The sequence below is a fragment of the Hevea brasiliensis genome, chromosome 14 (assembly GCF_030052815.1).
Source record: "Hevea brasiliensis isolate MT/VB/25A 57/8 chromosome 14, ASM3005281v1, whole genome shotgun sequence".
Lineage (NCBI taxonomy): Eukaryota > Viridiplantae > Streptophyta > Magnoliopsida > Malpighiales > Euphorbiaceae > Hevea > Hevea brasiliensis.
Window position 1 is genome coordinate 13,620,820 of NC_079506.1, and position 19,150 is coordinate 13,639,969.

Here is a 19,150-nt window from a genome sequence, read left to right on the forward strand (position 1 = left end):
CAAATAGGTGACGTTAGTAACCAATACCTATTCAACTCTTGCATCTTGGATGCCAATTCAAGAATAAACTGCCAACTCATTAGACTGTTTGAAAACATTTATATTTTGAGATCTTCCACACTATCTTTCTTGGGTAATCTAGATTTCTCTGCAAAACCTCACTCCCAGTTTCTGTACAAAGATCCTCTGTTTCAGGTCACTGTTCTTGCTCTGCTCTTCTATTCTTTAATTTCTTTCTTGCATTTCGATTTCTTGATGTTTCTTTTAACTTATTTTATAAACGTCCATATTTATCTGTCCACGTATGTATGCTTGAGGTCTTGAATATCAATATTATGTTTCTGTCATGCAGGATGATGATGTATAATATGCATTGATTGATTCAAGTCTTTTTTTGGCTAAAGAGAAAGTTAATTTGTTTTGGAATGTCAATTAGATGAAGCTATGAATTCTTCTTCTTCCTTCTCTCTGGGGTTAGTTTTGGGAGATTGGGTTATGTGAGAATAACTACCCAGATTGTTATACAATAGTATTGATTAATATAAAGCTGTGAAATTTTTGAAACTGGAATTCAACTTTTATTTTTTTGGGTGTTATATGATAGGAATCATAAATAACATCTATGGATGTTACTGTAGGTCTTAGTGTAGTAACTGCTTGTAATTCTTTAACGGTGATAAGACTGTTTGGGTAATTAATGTAGGCGGAGGGGGGAGGAGTGGTCTGTGCTAAATTAGCATTGAGAAAATTGATTCTTTGGTCTTCTTGCAATTTAGCTAGTGGGAAGATTAGAGCATAAAGGTAAATGTGACTTCAATTAATCTAAATGCAACTGGACTAAATTTGCTTATGTCTGTCTAGTGCAGGAAAGATGTTTGAGGGAGAGTTACTGGAGAATGGATTCAATCAACAGGACGGAGAACCTTCTGATTCTTTGGTGGATAAGGTACGATGTAGGCACCTTTTCTGTTTTACCATGAAATCAGACCATCCCTCTGTCAGAAGATTTTAATTTGTTCACAGTAGGCTTTAAAAAGGTTCGTTTGTTTTTTAGTTAGTTTTTGGCTATTTAATCAAGCCTTTGGTACTTCATGTAATGTGTCATGTTCATAGACTTCCATTCAGTCCCTTAGTTTAGACAGTTGACATGGGCATGTGATAGGGTTATCCTAGCTTGTACATGAGCTAAAGCTGCCATTGGAGTGGCCATAATTTCATCACCTTATTGATTGCCCATTTTACCTTAGCAGTGGATGTTAATTCTTATTTTATTAATGTGCTGACAAAGTGATTATGGGGTTTTGGGACTCTTGTAGACAACTGTAGCATTAACTGTTATGCTGGTGTAGCATTTTCTTTTTCCACAGTTTGGGCTCTATGTTTGCTTCCCTATATGTATTATGCTAATGAATAATGAAACTTCCTGGAGAGCAGTTCATGTCACTATAGCTTTTGTTATTGTGAATATAAGATTGGCTTTTTTATTTATAATGAATGACTTCAACTGGCATTTTTTTCTTTCCTTTAAATGCATGTCTTGTATCTAATTTCTTTTGTATATATGGATTAAGGTTGACCCCTGGAAACCAGCATCACTGACCTGGCAGCGAAAGTTAAATAGTGAGGAAGTTGCCCTTTCACTATTCACTTTAAGTTTTCAAGAGAAATTTCAACTGGTATGAACATATATATATATATATATATATATATATATATATATTCTTTTCATATCCTTCAAATCATATTCTTGTTATTTTATATAATGCATGAAGGAGCCTAAACCACTTTCATGAAGAGGGGTCTTGGAGTGCAAGGAAACTTTATTCAAGATATGTGAAAGATATATTAAATGCTGCAAATGAAGATGAACAAATGAATGTTAGTAATTTTTGACTTTTTTTTTGGGGGAAGACAAAAGTGTTGGATATGCCACCTTGTGACAAATTACACTGGATGTTACTGTTCTATAGAATTGAATAACCGTACCTGATAGATTCACCTTTCTCTTTTGGCATTACTGCATGATTTTCAAAACTCTTTGTCATCTATGTTCTCTATGACATGAATGAATGGTATATGTGTGTCCTCTTTATGTCATAAATCTGTGGCAAATCTGTGTCCTTCTCTTTGTTATATATGTCCACAAGGCGGTTTTCTTTGTTCTCCGCAGGCTCCTGTAGGTATTCGGTTGTGGCGTTATCTCCGAGAAGAAGCTGCCAAAGGAAAGGTAATGTTCATTTATCTTAATTGCTCATTGTAACTTGGTTTTGTTAACAAATTACAAAGATCAGTTTGATCTCCATGTTCTGTTTGGCAATTTCAGGGTGGTGTTATCAATCCATTTTTTAAGCGCTTTGTAACATCTTGTCAAGGCATTCCACTAGGTGGCATTGGGTAGGTCTTTATAGTTGTGGTTCATTGAAAATCTTACTTTTCATATTTATTGCATTTGCTTGCCTCAGAAAATTAATATTTGAACCTTTATTGGCTCAACATCTATTTTCTTGGAAAACATAGTCTAACAATATGGATTTATAACTTTTAGCTCGAAAATATAGTCTAGCAATATGGATGTATAACTTTTAGCTTATATTTAAAACTAAGTTATAAGAGCTGATATTTAAAGTTACCAAGTTATAAATTAACTAAACTAAATTAATTTATCAATCTAAGATTTTTTTGTGTATTTATGATGCTATTTTTGTGTGGTAGTCGTAGATTGCAAATCTTCATATTAAGAAGTGTGAAGGTAACATTAAGTGCTCAATTTGTATTGAAATTATGTTGGCATATGGCTGGCTGGGTATTTCAGATGTCTCCCACAATTTATGCATTATTTATTTTATTGGAGTTCTAAAATGAGAGTGTTAATTTATGAGTTTCCCTCTAACCCCCTCCTTTTTTTTGGCATATACAATTTTGACACTTCACAGCTCTGGAAGCATTGGAAGAAGTTACAAAGGTGAATTTCAGCGCTGGCAACTGTTCCCTAGAATATGTGAAGAAAAACCTGTTTTAGCAAATCAATTTTCTGTAAGTTTAGCAAACCAATTGTTCATGAATGAAATTTCATTTTGCTAACCTTAAGTAGCTGTTGTTAAATTAATTCATTTACCCGTGTAAAAATAATGCATGCCAGGCAGTGTACACTTTAAGACATGACATGCTTACAGAAAGGTCGTTATTGTTCTGTGTTTTTGAACTTATGGGAAGTAAATGTCTTGTTCACTGTCCAGTGCATGTTCTCTGCAAGAAGTTATAAATAAATGTTGGCTTTGCATAATTGATTCTCAGTAGCTGTCTCATAACATAAAGGTCATCTTTGTATTTGCATGTCATATTTAAGAAAAATACACTGCTATTATGTTATTGGATGCAAATGCTCATATGCCTTTGTAGCTTTCTGTCATTTGCAAGCTCTTTAGACAAATATACAGGCTGTTTGAGCAATTTCATTTATTAAGGGTAATGACTTATTGTTTTTTCTTGAATTTGACTTATTCCAATGGGTTGTGTGAATGTGCTTCAAAAAGATTTGAAATTAAAAACTTGGTCTTTAGAAGCACGAACTGATGATTGGCTATATACATCATTAGTTAAATTTTGGTTACATTAAATCATACAAAGGATGAAGTATGCAGATATATGGATTATTACAGTTACAGTGATTGAAAGTTCTGGTGCTGGAATGCTGAAATAGGTTATTGGACTAGTTACTATGGAGTGCTGAGTAGTTGATCTCAACCTTTTATGTGAGATTACCAAGAATTTGTTGGTGAAAAATGATTAGAACATTCATTAAAGAACAGAGATTCTTTTTGCAAAGAAATTTGCAATTTCTTAATGTGAATGCGAACAATTCATGCAGGTTTTCGTTTCACGCTCAAATGGTGCAAAGTACTCTAGTGTTCTGTGCCCAAGGAACCCAGAGGTGCTTAAGTAAGAGACTTTATTATTATCCACTTAAATGTATGATTAATAAATAAAGGTTGCTCCTAATTCGATGAGAGCATTAGTTGAGGTAGATTTTTTTCAAATAAACCAGTTTATGACTAACTTAACGAATGCATACTCAGAGTACCTACAATTTCTGGAATTGGATCTTGGGACTGGAATCTGAAGGGAGACAATTCGACCTATCATGCTTTATATCCAAGGTCATGGACCATATTTGAAGGTAATCTGCATTATCTGGTGTTATACAAATCAAATTGTTGAGACTATCATTGTGGAAAAAATTTTCTCATATCTGGTCATTCAACTCACTAAATACAGGTGAACCTGATCCAGAACTTAGAATTGTTTGTCGTCAAATTTCACCTGTCATTCCTCATAATTATAAGGAGAGCAGCTTCCCTGTCTCAGTCTTCACCTTTACGGTAGGAAAGTATCTCTATGAAGTTTGATTGTTGGACATTTGTATAGCTTAACATGGTATTAAGTATCAGTTATTTTCTTCAGCTCTATAATTCTGGGAAGACTGCTGCAAATGTCTCCTTGCTTTTTACATGGGCAGTAAGTCAATTTTTACCTTGCATTCATCTCTTTTCATGAATGTTTCTATGCTGCATCTCTGCTGTTTAATACTTATTTGTTTAGGCGAGTCAGACATGCTCAGTATGAAATGAATTTTTACATAGATTTATATTTTAGAAGCCATCAAATCTCATGCAAATTCATTGTTGTATATGCCTATTCAGAATTCTGTTGGAGGGGATTCTGAATATTCTGGTCTGCACTTCAATTCTACAACAAAGTGAGAAAAGTTCCATAACTCAATTGTTTTCATTGTTCTTACAGTTTTCATATTTTATTTGTGAATATAACATATAATGATTTTGACTTTTCAGATATGTAAAAGTGCATGTGTGCTTGTAATTTTTATGCTAACTGACATATTATTGGTCCTGCTAGAATGGAGGATGGTGTGCATGGTGTCCTTCTACATCACAAGTAAGCTTATTTCCTGGAATAGGAGATAAGTCTGGACTTGGTTCTCATGTGTTATATGCTTAAATATCCTATATTTAAACTTTCTTATTTATCAATACAGGACGGCACATGGTTTTCCCCCTGTGACTTTTGCTATCACTGCACAGGAGATCAGTGGCATACATGTCTCAAAATGCCCACGATTTGTGATATGCGGAAACTCCCAAGGCATAACAGCAAAAGATATGTGGCACGAAATAAAAGAGGTTGCTAATTTCCTGAAGCTTCTGTTCTCCTCCATCTTCTTATTCTTCTTCTTTTCCCCACCCCTAAGAAGTACGTTCTCCTTTGTTTTATATCTAGTTCTTCTTCAACAGGGAAATACATCTAATGCCATTTTGTTTTGTGCACAATGTTGTTTTTTCATCATTGTCTAGAGAACTTAATGTATGTAATTGTATTTTAATAGCATGGATCCTTTGACAACCTTAAGTCAGCTGGAACATCAGTGCCGTCAGAACCAGGATCATCTATTGGAGCAGCCATTGCAGCCTCTGTGACAATTCCACCAGATGCACTACGTAGTGTTACATTTTCTTTGGCATGGGACTGCCCTGAAGTATGCTTCAGGGGTGGAAGGACTTATCATAGGTAGGTTGCCGAAGTCTTTCCTGAGCAGTTTGTAGGTTAAAAGATTCTGAAATTTTCCATCAACAGGCGTTACACAAAATTCTATGGTGCTAATGGGGATGCTGCTGCAAGAATTGCTCATGATGCTATTCTAGGTAATGTCCCATTCTGTCTTGTTTATGTTGCACTCCTTTCTCTCTCTCCCTCTCTCTCTCTCTCTCTCTCTCCTTTTCAAAAGTCTGTAGCAGTTGAGTGGGACTGTGAATAACAATTGCAGACAGATTTTGCATTTAGCAACTGCTGTTGTATGTTACTTATTTTTTATACTTGAAACATAGAGCATGGCTTCTGGGAGTCCCAGATAGAAGCCTGGCAAAGACCAATTCTTGAAGACAAGAGGCTTCCTGAATGGTGAGCTTGGATGTATAATTTTCTCATTTCATTTAAAGTCAGATACTGAAGTTATCTTGAAGGATTTTTTTTTTTTTTGCAGGTATCCTATCACTCTCTTTAACGAGCTCTATTATCTTAATTCAGGGGGGACAGTTTGGACAGGTTTGTGTAGTTTATAGCCTATTCTTATTCTTGGAAGATCGAATCTGTTTGTATTAGTTTTCAATTTTCGTCACATGAAATTCTATTAATTAATTGGGTATTCTCTTCTTTTTGCAGATGGATCACCTCCATTCCAGAGTTTAGTAAGCATTGGGGGAAGGAAGTTTTCCCTTGATAGTTCAGGGGCAGTTTTGAAGAGCATTATTGATGTAGCCCATCAAAATGACACTTCTGTTGACATTCTTGGAAGGATGACTTCAATGCTTGAGCAAATTCATGCTCCTGTTGCATCAAACTCTGCTTTTGGAACTAATTTGCTTCAAGAAGGAGAAGAAAACATTGGTCAATTCCTTTATCTTGAAGGTGTTGAATATCAAATGTGGAACACCTATGATGTTCATTTCTATTCTTCATTTGCATTAGTTATGTTATTTCCCAAACTTGAACTGAGTGTTCAAAGAGACTTTGCAGCAGCAGTAATGATGCATGATCCTAGTAAGATGCAACTTCTACATGATGGACGATGGATTCGCAGAAAGGTTCTTGGAGCCGTTCCTCATGATATTGGAATGAATGATCCATGGTTTGAAGTGAATGCCTATAACCTTTACAATACTGATACATGGAAAGACTTGAATCCAAAATTTGTTCTCCAAGTTTATAGGGACGTCGTTGCCACTGGTGACAAAAAGTTTGCAGAAGCTGTTTGGCCTTCAGTTTATGTTTCGATAGCTTTTATGGACCAGTTTGACAGGGATGGTGATGGGATGATTGAGAATGATGGCTTTCCTGATCAGACATATGATACATGGTCCGTGTCTGGTGTGAGTGCATATAGTGGTGGGCTATGGGTGGCAGCGTTGCAAGCTGCATCAGCCTTGGCAAGAGAAGTTGGCGACAAAGCTTCTGAGGAATATTTTTGGGCTAGGTTTCAGAAAGCGAAAGTTGTGTATGAGAAATTATGGAATGGATCTTACTTCAATTACGACAGCAGTGGTAGTTGTAACAGTTCATCTATTCAGACTGATCAATTGGCTGGACAATGGTCTGTTTCATTTGATGTAACTTAATCTGTTTTGAATATCAAACTGTTCATCTAGTAGGTGTTTTTATTAAAATCCTGATTGCTTGATTATCATTTTGAAGTATATTTATTGCCATGAAAGCAAATTGGACTCAGGCTTGACAATTTTGGTTTGGATTTAAATTGTGCTGCACGTTGTAGGTATGCACGAGCATGTGGACTTCTCCCCATCGTTGACAAAGAAAAGGCAAGAAGTGCACTAGAAAAGATTTATAATTACAATGTCTTAAAAGTGAAGGATGGGAAACTAGGGGCTGTAAATGGAATGCTACCCGATGGGAGAGTTGACCTGTCATCAATGCAATCAAGAGAGATATGGTCCGGAGTCACATATGCTGTTGCTGCTACAATGATTCAGGAAGATTTGATGGATATGGCATTTCATACTGCAAATGGGATCTATGAAACTGCTTGGTCTGAAGGGGGACTTGGGTAAAATCCCTTTTCCTTTTTGTTTTTCTTCTAGATTAATATCACTTCTATGGAACTAAAACACAGTGAAGTAAGAAACCATAATCTCTTGTTTTCAGTTGTACCATATAGTCTCTTCTGTTTTCTGTATTACCATGAGTACTTTTATCAAACTTAAAAGAGACAGAAATGCACTGCACACATTCATTTACGCTGACACGCTAAGCTACTAACACGCTGTTCTCTTTGTAGTTATTCTTTCCAAACTCCTGAATGTTGGAACACTGATGGCCAGTATAGATCTCTATGTTACATGCGCCCTTTGGCCATTTGGGCAATGCAGTGGGCTCTGTGTAGGCCAAAACTTGACAAGGAGGAAATGAACTTAGAAGTGAAGGAAGATTATCAGCTTCCACACCATGCTGGATTTACTAAAGTTGCTCGTCACCTAAGGTTGCCAGAAGAGGAATCATCAGTAAGTCTTTTCCAGTCTTTGTTCGACTACACTTGCAAGAAGTTGGGTTACAGTTGATTGGTGTGTATCATTATTATAGTTGATTTTTGTGTAGAGTGAGGAGGGTATCATTCACATATTTGAAAAACACACATGCTTGAAGTTTTATCATAGATGCAATTGAAGGAGAATCTGTTTGGTACATCCTACGCTTACAAATACACGAGTTCCATTCGAAATTGTAGAGGTGGATCTCATATAAACGTGAGAGATACTGCAATATTTTTTAATGAGATCTCATCTTGGGGGTGTAAAGAGTTAAAATAAGAAAAACACTTTATGCATGAAGGAAACACAGTACTAACTAAGCAAGATGCAGCATTACAAACATATATAAGGATTACATAGACTAGGTATAACAAGTTATGCTTCATGGTAATCAACAGGCATTCCGCATCAGAGTCATCAATCTTGAGTACCTGAGATGGAAAAAAAGGGATTTTTTAACCAATCTTGCATCCATTTGCAAGCAAACAACTGATGTTACAAAAAAACATTCAAAATTTTTTTATCATATGAGCAAGGGATGGGAAGATTTTGTTACATGCATATGACAAGTTTTATTCTCTATTTCAACAAATGAATAGCATTATATACCTGCTACTTGAAGTGCACTTACAGTCTCTCCCCCCCTTGGTAATTGAGTTCCAACAAGTTTGTTTCTAATGGAAGAGAGCTGAACAACAACATCACTTATATTCATGCGCTCTTGTGGTGATTCTGTAGAACAAGAGATTCCAATTTCTAATATTGAAATCAAACATTCAATGAATATATCGTTTCCGCTATTCCTAAAATTGTAGTTACTATGTGCATTGAGTTGCGCTTCAAAAAGATTGGGATCTATAATCTCTTTTACTTGTTCCGGCAAAAATCTTTTGACAAAACTGTGAAGGCTCAAATTCTCTTTGAACATGTCATCGGTTGGCCTCTTTCCCGTGAACATCTCCAACAAGAGTATTCCAAAACTAAATGTGTCACCATGTGTTGATACTTCATTGCCCACACCATACTCTAAAATATACAAATCAACAAATAGTGAATTGACTTGCTTTGAAACATATAAAAAATAATGAATTCTTCTAGCCTACTAGCGTTAGAAAACTACAAATTTTAGACATCAAATTAAAACTATTAATCATGACAAGTCTATAGTTGTCATTTCATCAATTGTCTTAAAATAGTAGAAAAAGAGAAATATTATGAAGGAAATGATGAAAAATATGTATTACCATTACCTGGAGGACAATATCCGATAGTTCCCCTTATTCCAAGAGAACTAGATTGATTTGTTGAATGGCCAAGCATCCTAGTAGAAAGAAACTTTACCAACCCAAAATCACCTACATGTCCAGTCATTTTTTCGTCGAGAAGGACATTACTTGGTTTTAGATCACAATGAACAAAAGGTGTTCCACAATGATAATGAAGATACTCAAGCGCAGAAGCAACATCGATGGCAATATTCAATCTTTGGATAACATTTAAAGTCCTTGGCACCTCATCTAATCCAAGAATTGGATGCAACCAATCATCTAAGCTCCCATTAACCATAAATTCATAAACCAATGCTTTGAAATCATTGCCCTGATAATCAATTCCTGCACACGCTGTGAGTACTTTGACAAGATTTCGATGCCTGACATTTCGCAAGGCTTCACATTCGGCTACAAAGCTCTTTGAAGCTCCTCGTCGCATGAGGTTAAGCACCTTAACTGCAATTACCATTCCTTCTTGATCAAGAATCCCTTTATATACAGATCCAAAGCTACCCGTACCAATCAAATTTTCTAAAGAGAATCCATTAGTAGCTTTAAGCAGGCTTTGATAAGACAACTTCAATAGTGAATTCCCATCAAATAGTGATGCAGATTCTCCTTTTCTTTTTCTTGAATGGTGGCAAAGAAGCAAAGAAATAAGCAAAAGTGCAACGCCTACACCCACACAAACTGCAGAAATCATGGTCTTTAATTTTGCATTTGGTCTCCTCTTTGACGGTTCAACCTTGCACACTGATAGCCCAAAATCAGGTATGCCACCACATAGATTTTTATTTCCTGCCACAAAGGTAGCACTAGAATTCTTGAAAACTCCTTGTACTGGTACCATTCCCTCAAAATCATTATAGGACAAATCCAAAAGCTGTATTTTGAAGCCCTCTAAAAACTCTGGAATCATGCCTGACAAATTATTATGAGAAATATTTAACTCTCTAATGCCTCTTAATAAACCAAAAGAGGAAGGAATGGACCCTTGGAACGAGTTGGCACCCAAGTATAACAATTCTAGACTTGTACAACTGCCAAGGCCACTGGGAATCTCCCCTGACAACATGTTGTCAGCAAGGTCAAGGATCCCTAGATTTTTCAAATTTTCTACTTCTTTTGGAAGGGAACAAGACAAATTATTCAGAGACAAAGAAAGAACTTGTGACAACGAGGAAAGTCCAATAACTTGTGGGGGTATGGGACCACTAAGATTGTTTGTAGATAAATCTAGTCCGAGCAATTTTTGGCAACTGCCTAGACTTGAAGGGATGGTACCTTGAATATTATTGTTATATAAAAAAAGTTCAAGTAAATTTGTCAGGTTTCCCAGAGATGATGGAATATATCCCGATAAATTATTTATTGCAAGGTAAAGTAATTTTACATTTTGAAGCTGTCCGATGCCCGATGGAATGGTACCTGAAAGTTTGTTCCTGTCTGCAGCGAAAACTTCCAAGTTAACAAGGAACTTTATTCCAATTGGGATGTTTCCAGATATCTGATTGTTCTGTATGACAAAGAACCGGAGCACCTTTGAGAAGTTGGCGATGTGTTCAGGAAGTTCCCCTCCAAAGTTGTTGTAGCCTATGCCGATGTTTCGTAAAGCTGTGGCGTTAGTTAAGGTGGAAAGAAATCTCAAGTCATCAGCTTTCCCACTTCCTAAATTGTTGACGCCAATCTGTAATGCTAAAAGCCTATGCAACTTGCCAAGAGAAGGCACACTTCCGGTGAGATTATTTAGGGGCAGATAAAGAAATCCTAGATTTGAGGCGTTAGAAAATGAAGTTGGAATGGTGCCAGTGAATTCGTTATCACCAATAGAAAAAATTCGGAGATTTGGAAGAGAGTTTCCAATGCTCAAGGGAAGATTCCCTTGGAATTGATTAGATGACACGTCTAATTCCGTGATCGAAGAAAGATTGAAGACAGAGGGAGGGATGGTACCTGAAAATCCATTTTCAAAAATTGTTAAAGATTGTAGACTGATCAATTGGCCTAAAGTTTCTGGGAGATCTCCATTCAAATGATTTCCATATGCAGCAAGCAACTGAAGGGACGACAAATTCCCTAAAGATGGTGGGAGAGTCCCTACTAAATTATTGTAAGGTAAATAGATCTCTTTGAGCTTCAGTAAGGAACCAAGCTCCACAGGGATTTCTCGGACGAGATTGTTGTTAGCCAAATCAAAGATAACAAGGTTTGAACAGTTAGATATGGTGGGAGGAATTTGACCATCAATTGAATTGTTAGAAAGAGACAAAATTTGCAGTCTGCGTAAATGGCCAATCTGAGGAGGGATATCATGGCTGAAGCTATTGTTTGCAAGGTACAACTCCCTTAAGAAGCTCAAATTACCAACATGTGGTGATATGGAACCTGAAAGTTTGAGGGACTGTAAGTCTAAGATTGTGACTCTTTGGTGTCTACGCCCACAGGTGACACCATACCAGCGGCAGAAGTGAAGAGTACTATTCCATGAGCTCATGATCCCAAAAGGGTCATCACTTATTTTGGCCTTGAATTCCAGCAAAGCAAGTCGATCTGTCTCATTGTTGCTGTGGATGGAAGAGGCTGCTGGCAAGTTGAAGCACAAGAAATGAATAATAGTAGAGAGGCACAAGGATGAGGAAGATGCTGGGAGGCCCATATATGCAGTTTGCGACTTTCTGAGGTTATAGATTAGGAATTGGCTGTTTCAATCAAACAAGTAGAAAGTTTATTTATGGAGATGGTGGGATAAACTTACCTAAGATGTGTGTGTGCGTTGGTGTATCATAACTTTCCATCCACCTTTAATCGTTGTTGTTGGGATTTTTCCAGAGGCAGGGCCCTCAAACTTGGCAGTTTTTCCACATTGAGAACGACAATTCAATAGAGATGGCAATTGTTTTCTGACTCCAATTGATCCACTCAGCACTTGGTTAATTTTCTTTAATATCGTTCAATCTTTGATTTTGCACTGGTGGAAACGGGAAAAAGTCATATTGATAAATAAAAATAAAAAAAATATAAAGGAAAAAAAATTCTCATGGAAAAATTTCTAGCGGAAGAATTTCCATCCCAACCTCAATCCTCAACGAGGCAGGGACGAGAGAGGAATCCCACATGTTGCCATCCCTACAATTCAAAGGATTATGAATTTAACTTTTGTCAAGGATTTACTCATATTGCCGCTTGGAAGTGAAGAACACGTTGGATTCTATTGGAAGATAAGAAGCTAAGCTGCGAAATTAGCAGCAAATCGGAAATTTAAAAAAAAAAATTGATAAACTATGTTTGCTTTTTTTTTTTTTTTTAATTATCTATTTCATATAGAAATAATAAAATTTGATTGGATCATCAATATAATTTGAATTTATTTGATTTAAAGTGATTTATATTCCACTTTAATTTGTATAAAATTTAAAATTATCAAAATCAGAATGACCGACAGATGGCCTTTTGCAGACGTCAATGGTCAGCTGCACCTAACGGTTTGGATGGGTTATACTTTTGCTCGATTGATGGCCTTTTGCAAACGTCAATGGTCAGCTGTGCCTAACGTTTTGGATGGGTTGCACTTCTTTTCCCACTATCGATTGAACCTTTAACTAACCTCTCTCTCTAATATGCGTTACATTTTATTATATTTAATATAAAATTTATAATATATTATATTATATAATATTATTATAGTATTATAAATATTATATTGAATTGTTTAATATTGATTTTAATATTATTTTAATTAATTATAATAAAAATTATTTTTTATTATATCATACTCTTATGAAGTTATGTTATTTTATTATTATATAATATTAATTTAATCATAGATTTAAACGTAATATAATAAAAAAAATATATAGTAATAAATTTGAAAATTTTAAGTGGATAAATATGTTTAAAAATTAAAATAAATTAATAGTAAATGCAAATCAACTCATTATATTAAATTTGTTCAAACTCTGCTATTTTACTTTTTTAAATAAGTTTTACTTATATTTTATTATAATTTGAGATAATATTAACTTGTATAATGAGGTTACATAATTAAATTAATGTGAAAGAAAATTATTATAAAATTATAAAATTAATTTTTAAAATATATTTTATTATTATAAAATTTTTATTTTCATTATATCGATATTTTAAAATTTTATATTATCATATTGTTTAATACAAAATATATATAAAACCTATTTAACATGTTTAACAAGTATTTTTATTTTTTTAAATTATGGATTCTATATGTTATAAATACATTACAGATTAAAATATAAATATAAATTTAATCATGCATTTTAATTATTTCATAACAATTGTCTTTTAATACTTTAAAGTAGTGAAATTGTTTTTTTTTCTCCTTTTTCTTTTTTATATTACTCTCGTTTTTATCATTTTAAAAATTTAGAACATAATACCTTAAAATTAATATTGAGGTGAACATAACTTTTATATATATATATATATAATTAAATTTTATAATTTTATGGTCAAAATCAATAATCAAGTTAAAATTTACTGTTAATATATCAAATTCAAACAGTTTTGGTTCATCTAGGAGGTGTTTTATTAAAATCTAAATTGTTTGGTTAGCATTTTTGAAGCATATTTCTTGTTTTGAAAGCAAATTAGACTCAAGCTTGATAATTTTAGATTGGTTTATATTGTGCTGCACATCATAAAATTAGGTGCTGTAAATGGAATGCTACTTGATGGGAGTGTTTTTTACCGTAGAATATAGAGAATGGATAGTGTGATTTACTGACAGTTATTGTATAACTTATTTCAGCTTAGTTTGTTACTATTTGTTAGGAAGTTCAGTTAGCTTAGTTGAGAAGTTGTTATTTCCCGCTACTCTAGTTGGTTAGCTTAACTTCTTGTATATAAGACTTTGAGCTTAGCTCCTTAATTCAATTGATTCAATTTTCTCTTCCATACAAATCTAATATTGTATCAGAGCTTTCTTTTCCTTAATCTTCTTTCTCAATTTTCTCTGCAAATTTTTTTTTTCCTTCAAGATGACAAATACAGCAAATGATTACTTCCAAAATCTATCGAATCCTTCAAGATGACAAATACAGCAATTGATTACTTCCAAAATCCATCGAATCCTTTTTACCTTCATCCAAATGAAAATCCAGCATTAGTTCTAGTTTCTCCAGTTCTCACAAGAAAGAATTATCATTCTTGGGCTAGGGCAATGAGAATGTCACTGCTCTCGAAGAACAAAATCAAGTTTATTGATGGCACAATACCTGTTCCTCCTATTATAGATCTGATGTATGCAGCTTGGGAAAGGTGTAATATGATTGTTTTATCTTGGATTACAAGATCATTGTCACCAGCTATTGCACAAAACATAGCTTCTGATGTTTGGAAAGATCTGAGGGAAAGGTTTTCACAAGGAGATATCTTCCGGATTTCAGATCTGTAAGAGGAGATCTATGGATTCAAGCAAGGTGATTTGTCTGTCACTGAATATTTTATAGAACTCAAGATTCTTTGGGAGGAATTGTTGAATTTTCGACCTGTTCCTGCATGTTCATGCCCTAATCCATGTTCTTGTGGTGCAATTGGTATTTTTTAGACTTATCAAAGAAATGATTATGTGATTCGTTTTCTTAAGGGATTAAATGACAGATTTGCTAATGTAAGATCTCAGATCATGCTTCTAGATTCTTTACCTTCTATTAATAAGGTTTTCTCATTGATTGTTTAATAAGAGAGACAAATGGATCTTGGGGAGGATTTTAGTTCTAAAGCACTGGTTAATACCAAAGTAATGAGTAATGATTTCAATGATAATGGATTTCAAAAAGGAAGAGGTTATAGCTATGGCAGGGGTCAGAACATTACAAATCAGTATCAGTTTAATAAGAATTTTTCTGGCAATTATGGTAATGTGAAAGTGTGTACTTATTGTGGAAAACAAAGGCATACAGTAGATACATGCTATAAGAAGCATGGATTTCCTCCTGGATACAAATTTAAGAATTCTGGCTCTTCTGCTAATCAAGTTACTATTGAAGATCAGTCATCTGGAAATATAGATAATACACCAATCCAAGTTAATTCACCAAGTATTCAAAGTGTGCCTTTTACTCAAGAGCAGATTCAGTAATTATTGGCTTTAATCTAACCTCCTATTCATACCTCTAACCAAGTTACAACCGGTAATACTTTAGCTTCTTCATCTCCAAGTAATTCTCTTGTCTTTTGTTGCATATCCAGGTCTGATCTGTGGATCCTTGACACAGGAGCCATAGATCACATATGTTTTTCATTGTCCTCCTTTACTTCATATAAGAAAATTAACCCAATTTTTGTGAAACTTCCAAATAAAACCCAACTTGTTGCTAATTACTCCGGAAGTATACATTTTACCAAAGATTTTCTTTTGCATGATGTTTTTTATATTCCTCAGTTCACTTTCAATTTAATTTCTGTCACAAAACTCATTTCTTCCCTTGCTTGTTGCTTAATTTTTTAAAATACTCATTGTTTTATCCAGGAAATGAATACTTGGAGGACGATTAGTATAGCTGAGACAAAGGAAGGCTTGTATATCCTAGTCAATCCTTACATCACATCTACTTCTTCTATTACAATTACTGTCAACACTACACATACCAACTTTAACATTTGGCACTATAGACTTGGGCATCCATCTGCCTCAAGACAATCTATTTTTCATTCTTCTTGTCCTTTTATTACTGTTTCTAATAATAATTGTCATCCCTGTGATATTTGTCATTTGGCAAAGCAAAGGAAATTATCATTTCCAGTTAGTGACTCTAAGTCTCTTAAGCCTTTTGAGCTTGTTCATGTAGACATATGGGGACCTTTCTCTATTATTTCAACAAATGGATTTAAATACTTTCTCACTATAGTTGATGATTATAGTAGATACACATGGGTTTTTTTGATGAAATCCAAATATGAAACCAGATACCATTTACAATATTTCATTCACATGGCAGAAACTCAATTTGATGCCAAAGTTAAAGCCATTAGGAGTGACAATGGTTCTGAATTCTTAATGTTTGGTTTTATGCTCAAAAGGAATTTTGCATCAAACTACATGTGTTGAAACACCTCAACAGAATGCTATTGTTGAAAGAAAACGTTAGCATATTTTGAACGTTGCTAGGGCTTTGCTGTTTCAATCTAAACTACACAAACTTTTTTAGTCCTATTCCATTCTTCATGCAGTGTTTCTTATCAATAGGTTACCTACACCTCTCCTACAAAATAAAACACATTTTCATCTTTTATATCTCACTTCACCTGATTATCTTCAGCTTAGAGTCTTTGGTTCATTATGCTATGCATCTACTCTTTTTGCAAGCAGAACTAAGTTTGATCCTAGAGCCAGAAAATGTATATTTCTTGGCTACAAACAAGGCATTAAGGGTTTTCTTCTTATGGATCTCAAAAATAAAGAAATTTTCCTATCTAGGAATGTTATCTTTAAAGAAAATATTTTTCCTTATGATTCTCATATTATAGATCTGTCCACTATTCCTCATATGAATTCTCTTTCTGAGATGGACTATTCATTGCCATATAATCCAATTCAATCTTCTCAATCCTCTCCACCTATAACAGAACCTTCTGATCCTCAACCTCTTTCTTCTTCTCAACCTACTAGACATTCTACAAGATCAAAAAGACCACCTACATACTTACAGGATTATCACTGCAGCCTTGCTTCCTCAGCAACTACCAATGCTCATGATTCCACAGGTATTCTTTATCCTTTGTCCTTTGTTTTGTCTTATCATTCTTTGTTTCCTACTCATTTTCACTTTACTTCATCCATTTCCACCAATGTTGAGCCTAAAACATATACACAAGCTGTTAAATTAGATGTTTGGAAAGCAGCTATGGCTAATGAATTCTCAGCTTTAGAGCAATATCATACTTGGAAGCTTATTGATTTGCCTCCTGGAAAGGTACCTATTGGCTGTAAATGGGTTTACAGGATTAAATATAAAGCAGATGGTACCATAGAGAGATACAAGGCTAGGCTTGTAGCAAAGGGATATACTCAGACTGAAAGAATTGATTTCTTTGATACTTTTAGTATTGCTACTAAAATGACTACAATTAGAATTCTTTTAGCTCTTGCTGCAATTAATGGTTGGCACTTGCAACAACTTGATGTTAATAATGCTTTTCTTCATGGAGATTTGCATGAGGAGGTGTATATGATGTTGCCACCTGGTTTCCAATCTCCTAAACCTAATCAAGTTTGCCAATTACAAAAATCTCTATATGGTTTAAAACAAGCTAACCGTCAGTGGTTTTCCAAACTTTCACATGCTCTCCTTTCTTGTGGTTACTTGCAATCCAAATCTGATCACTCTCTCTTTGTAAAGGCAATTGGTGACTCTTTTATTGCTATTTTGGTCTATGTTGATGATCTTATTCTTGCAGGGAATAATATGGCAGAAATCAATTCCCTAAAAAGCTTTCTAGACACATCTTTTAAAAATAAGATCTTAGAAATCTTAAATATTTTTTGGGGTTAGAAATAGCAAGGACAATAGAAGGAATCTCTCTTTATCAACAAAAGTATGCTCTAGAATTGCTTTCTGATACTGGCTATTTGGCTGCTAAGCCAGCTAAAACCCCAATGGATTCTGCCACTATGCTGCCAAAGATAAAGGGATTCCATTGTTTGATATTGCTTCTTATAGATGCCTAGTTGGAAAGCTGTTATACCTAACCACTACAAGACCTAACTTGTCTTTTGCTACCCATCACCTTAGTCAGTTCTTGTCTGCTCCTACAGATTTACGTGAGAAGGCTTTGCACAGAGTTCTTAGATACATTAAAGCCTCTCCTGGTCAAGGTCTTTTCTTTCCCTCTAAATCTAAAATTAAACTCACAGCTTTTAGTGACTCAAATTGGGGTAGTTATGAGGATACTAGGCGCTCAATTACTGGATATAATGTGTATCTTGGTGATTCTTTAGTAAGTTGTAAATCCAAGAAATAGAATACTATTTCAAGATCATCTTCTGATGCAGAATACAGGGCACTTGCTTCTACAACTTATGAGCTACAATGGATACTTTACATTCTGAATGATTTTTGTGTTCCTCATCCTCAACCAGCTGTCATTTACTGTGATAATCAATCTACCCTCCACATAGCTGCTAATCCAACATTTCATGAAAGTACAAAACATATTGAGCTAGATTGTCATTTGGTTCGAGAGAAGGTTCAGCAAGGTCTCATCAAACTTCTGCCTATTTCATCTACTGCTCAATTAGCTGACATTCACACCAAACCTTTAGGTGTTGCTCCTTTTCATGCTATCATGCTCAAGCTGGGAATGGTCAATATACATTCTCCAGCTTGCGGGGGGTTTTACAGTAGGATATAGAGAATGGATAGTGTGATTTACTGGCAGTTATTGTATAACTTATTTCAGCTTAGTTTGTTACTATTTGTTAGGAAGTTCAGTTAGCTTAGTTGAGAAGTTATTATTTCCCGCTACTGTAGTTGGTTAGCTTAAATTCTTGTATATAAGACTTTGAGCTCAGCTCCTTAATTCAATTGATTTAGTTTTCTCTTCCATACAAATCTAATAGTGTTGACCTGTCATCAATGCAGTAAAGAGAGATATGGTTCGGAGTCACATATGTTGTTGCTGCAACAATGATTTAGGAAGATTTGATGGATATGGCATTTCATACTATAAATGGGATCTATGAAGTTGCTTGGTCTGAAGGGGGACTCGGGTAAAATCCCTTTTACTTTT

The 19,150-nt window shown here is 34.7% G+C and overlaps 2 protein-coding genes across 13 annotated transcripts in view; one reads left to right on the forward strand and one right to left on the reverse strand.

Moving 5' to 3' along the window:
• Positions 1–8,270, forward strand: LOC110668997 (uncharacterized). Of its 9 annotated transcripts, XM_058133356.1 has the most exons (21): positions 1–195; positions 353–473; positions 867–946; positions 1,572–1,676; positions 2,171–2,227; positions 2,324–2,394; positions 2,934–3,033; positions 3,869–3,939; positions 4,077–4,177; positions 4,276–4,379; positions 4,462–4,515; positions 4,701–4,756; positions 4,915–4,953; positions 5,054–5,198; positions 5,402–5,583; positions 5,650–5,717; positions 5,901–5,973; positions 6,056–6,117; positions 6,235–7,162; positions 7,343–7,633; positions 7,865–8,270. In XM_058133356.1, the coding sequence occupies exons 3-21, from the start codon at positions 872–874 to the stop codon at positions 8,142–8,144; spliced, it is 2,862 nt and encodes a 953-aa protein (XP_057989339.1). In that variant the 5' UTR covers positions 1–195; positions 353–473; positions 867–871; the 3' UTR covers positions 8,145–8,270. The 9 variants fall into 9 exon arrangements, with proteins under 9 accessions (XP_057989339.1, XP_057989338.1, XP_057989337.1 ...); XM_058133355.1 differs by lacking the exon at positions 353–473 and having other exon boundaries at positions 862–946; XM_058133354.1 differs by lacking the exon at positions 353–473.
• The window catches only part of LOC110668996 (probable LRR receptor-like serine/threonine-protein kinase At3g47570), a 23,295-nt gene continuing 12,365 nt past the window's right edge, over positions 8,221–19,150 (reverse strand). The window contains exons 2-4 of one of the 4 annotated variants that reach the window (XM_058133350.1): positions 9,359–10,060; positions 8,724–9,140; positions 8,221–8,545 (exon numbers count right to left, since the gene is read on the reverse strand). In XM_058133350.1, coding sequence (XP_057989333.1) covers positions 8,532–8,545; positions 8,724–9,140; positions 9,359–10,060 — 1,133 coding nt within the window. In that variant the 3' untranslated portion in view covers positions 8,221–8,531. Of the gene's footprint in view, positions 8,546–8,723; positions 9,141–9,358; positions 12,307–19,150 lie in introns of those variants that run through there. The other 3 variants (XM_058133349.1, XM_058133348.1, XM_058133353.1) reach the window with 3 other exon arrangements.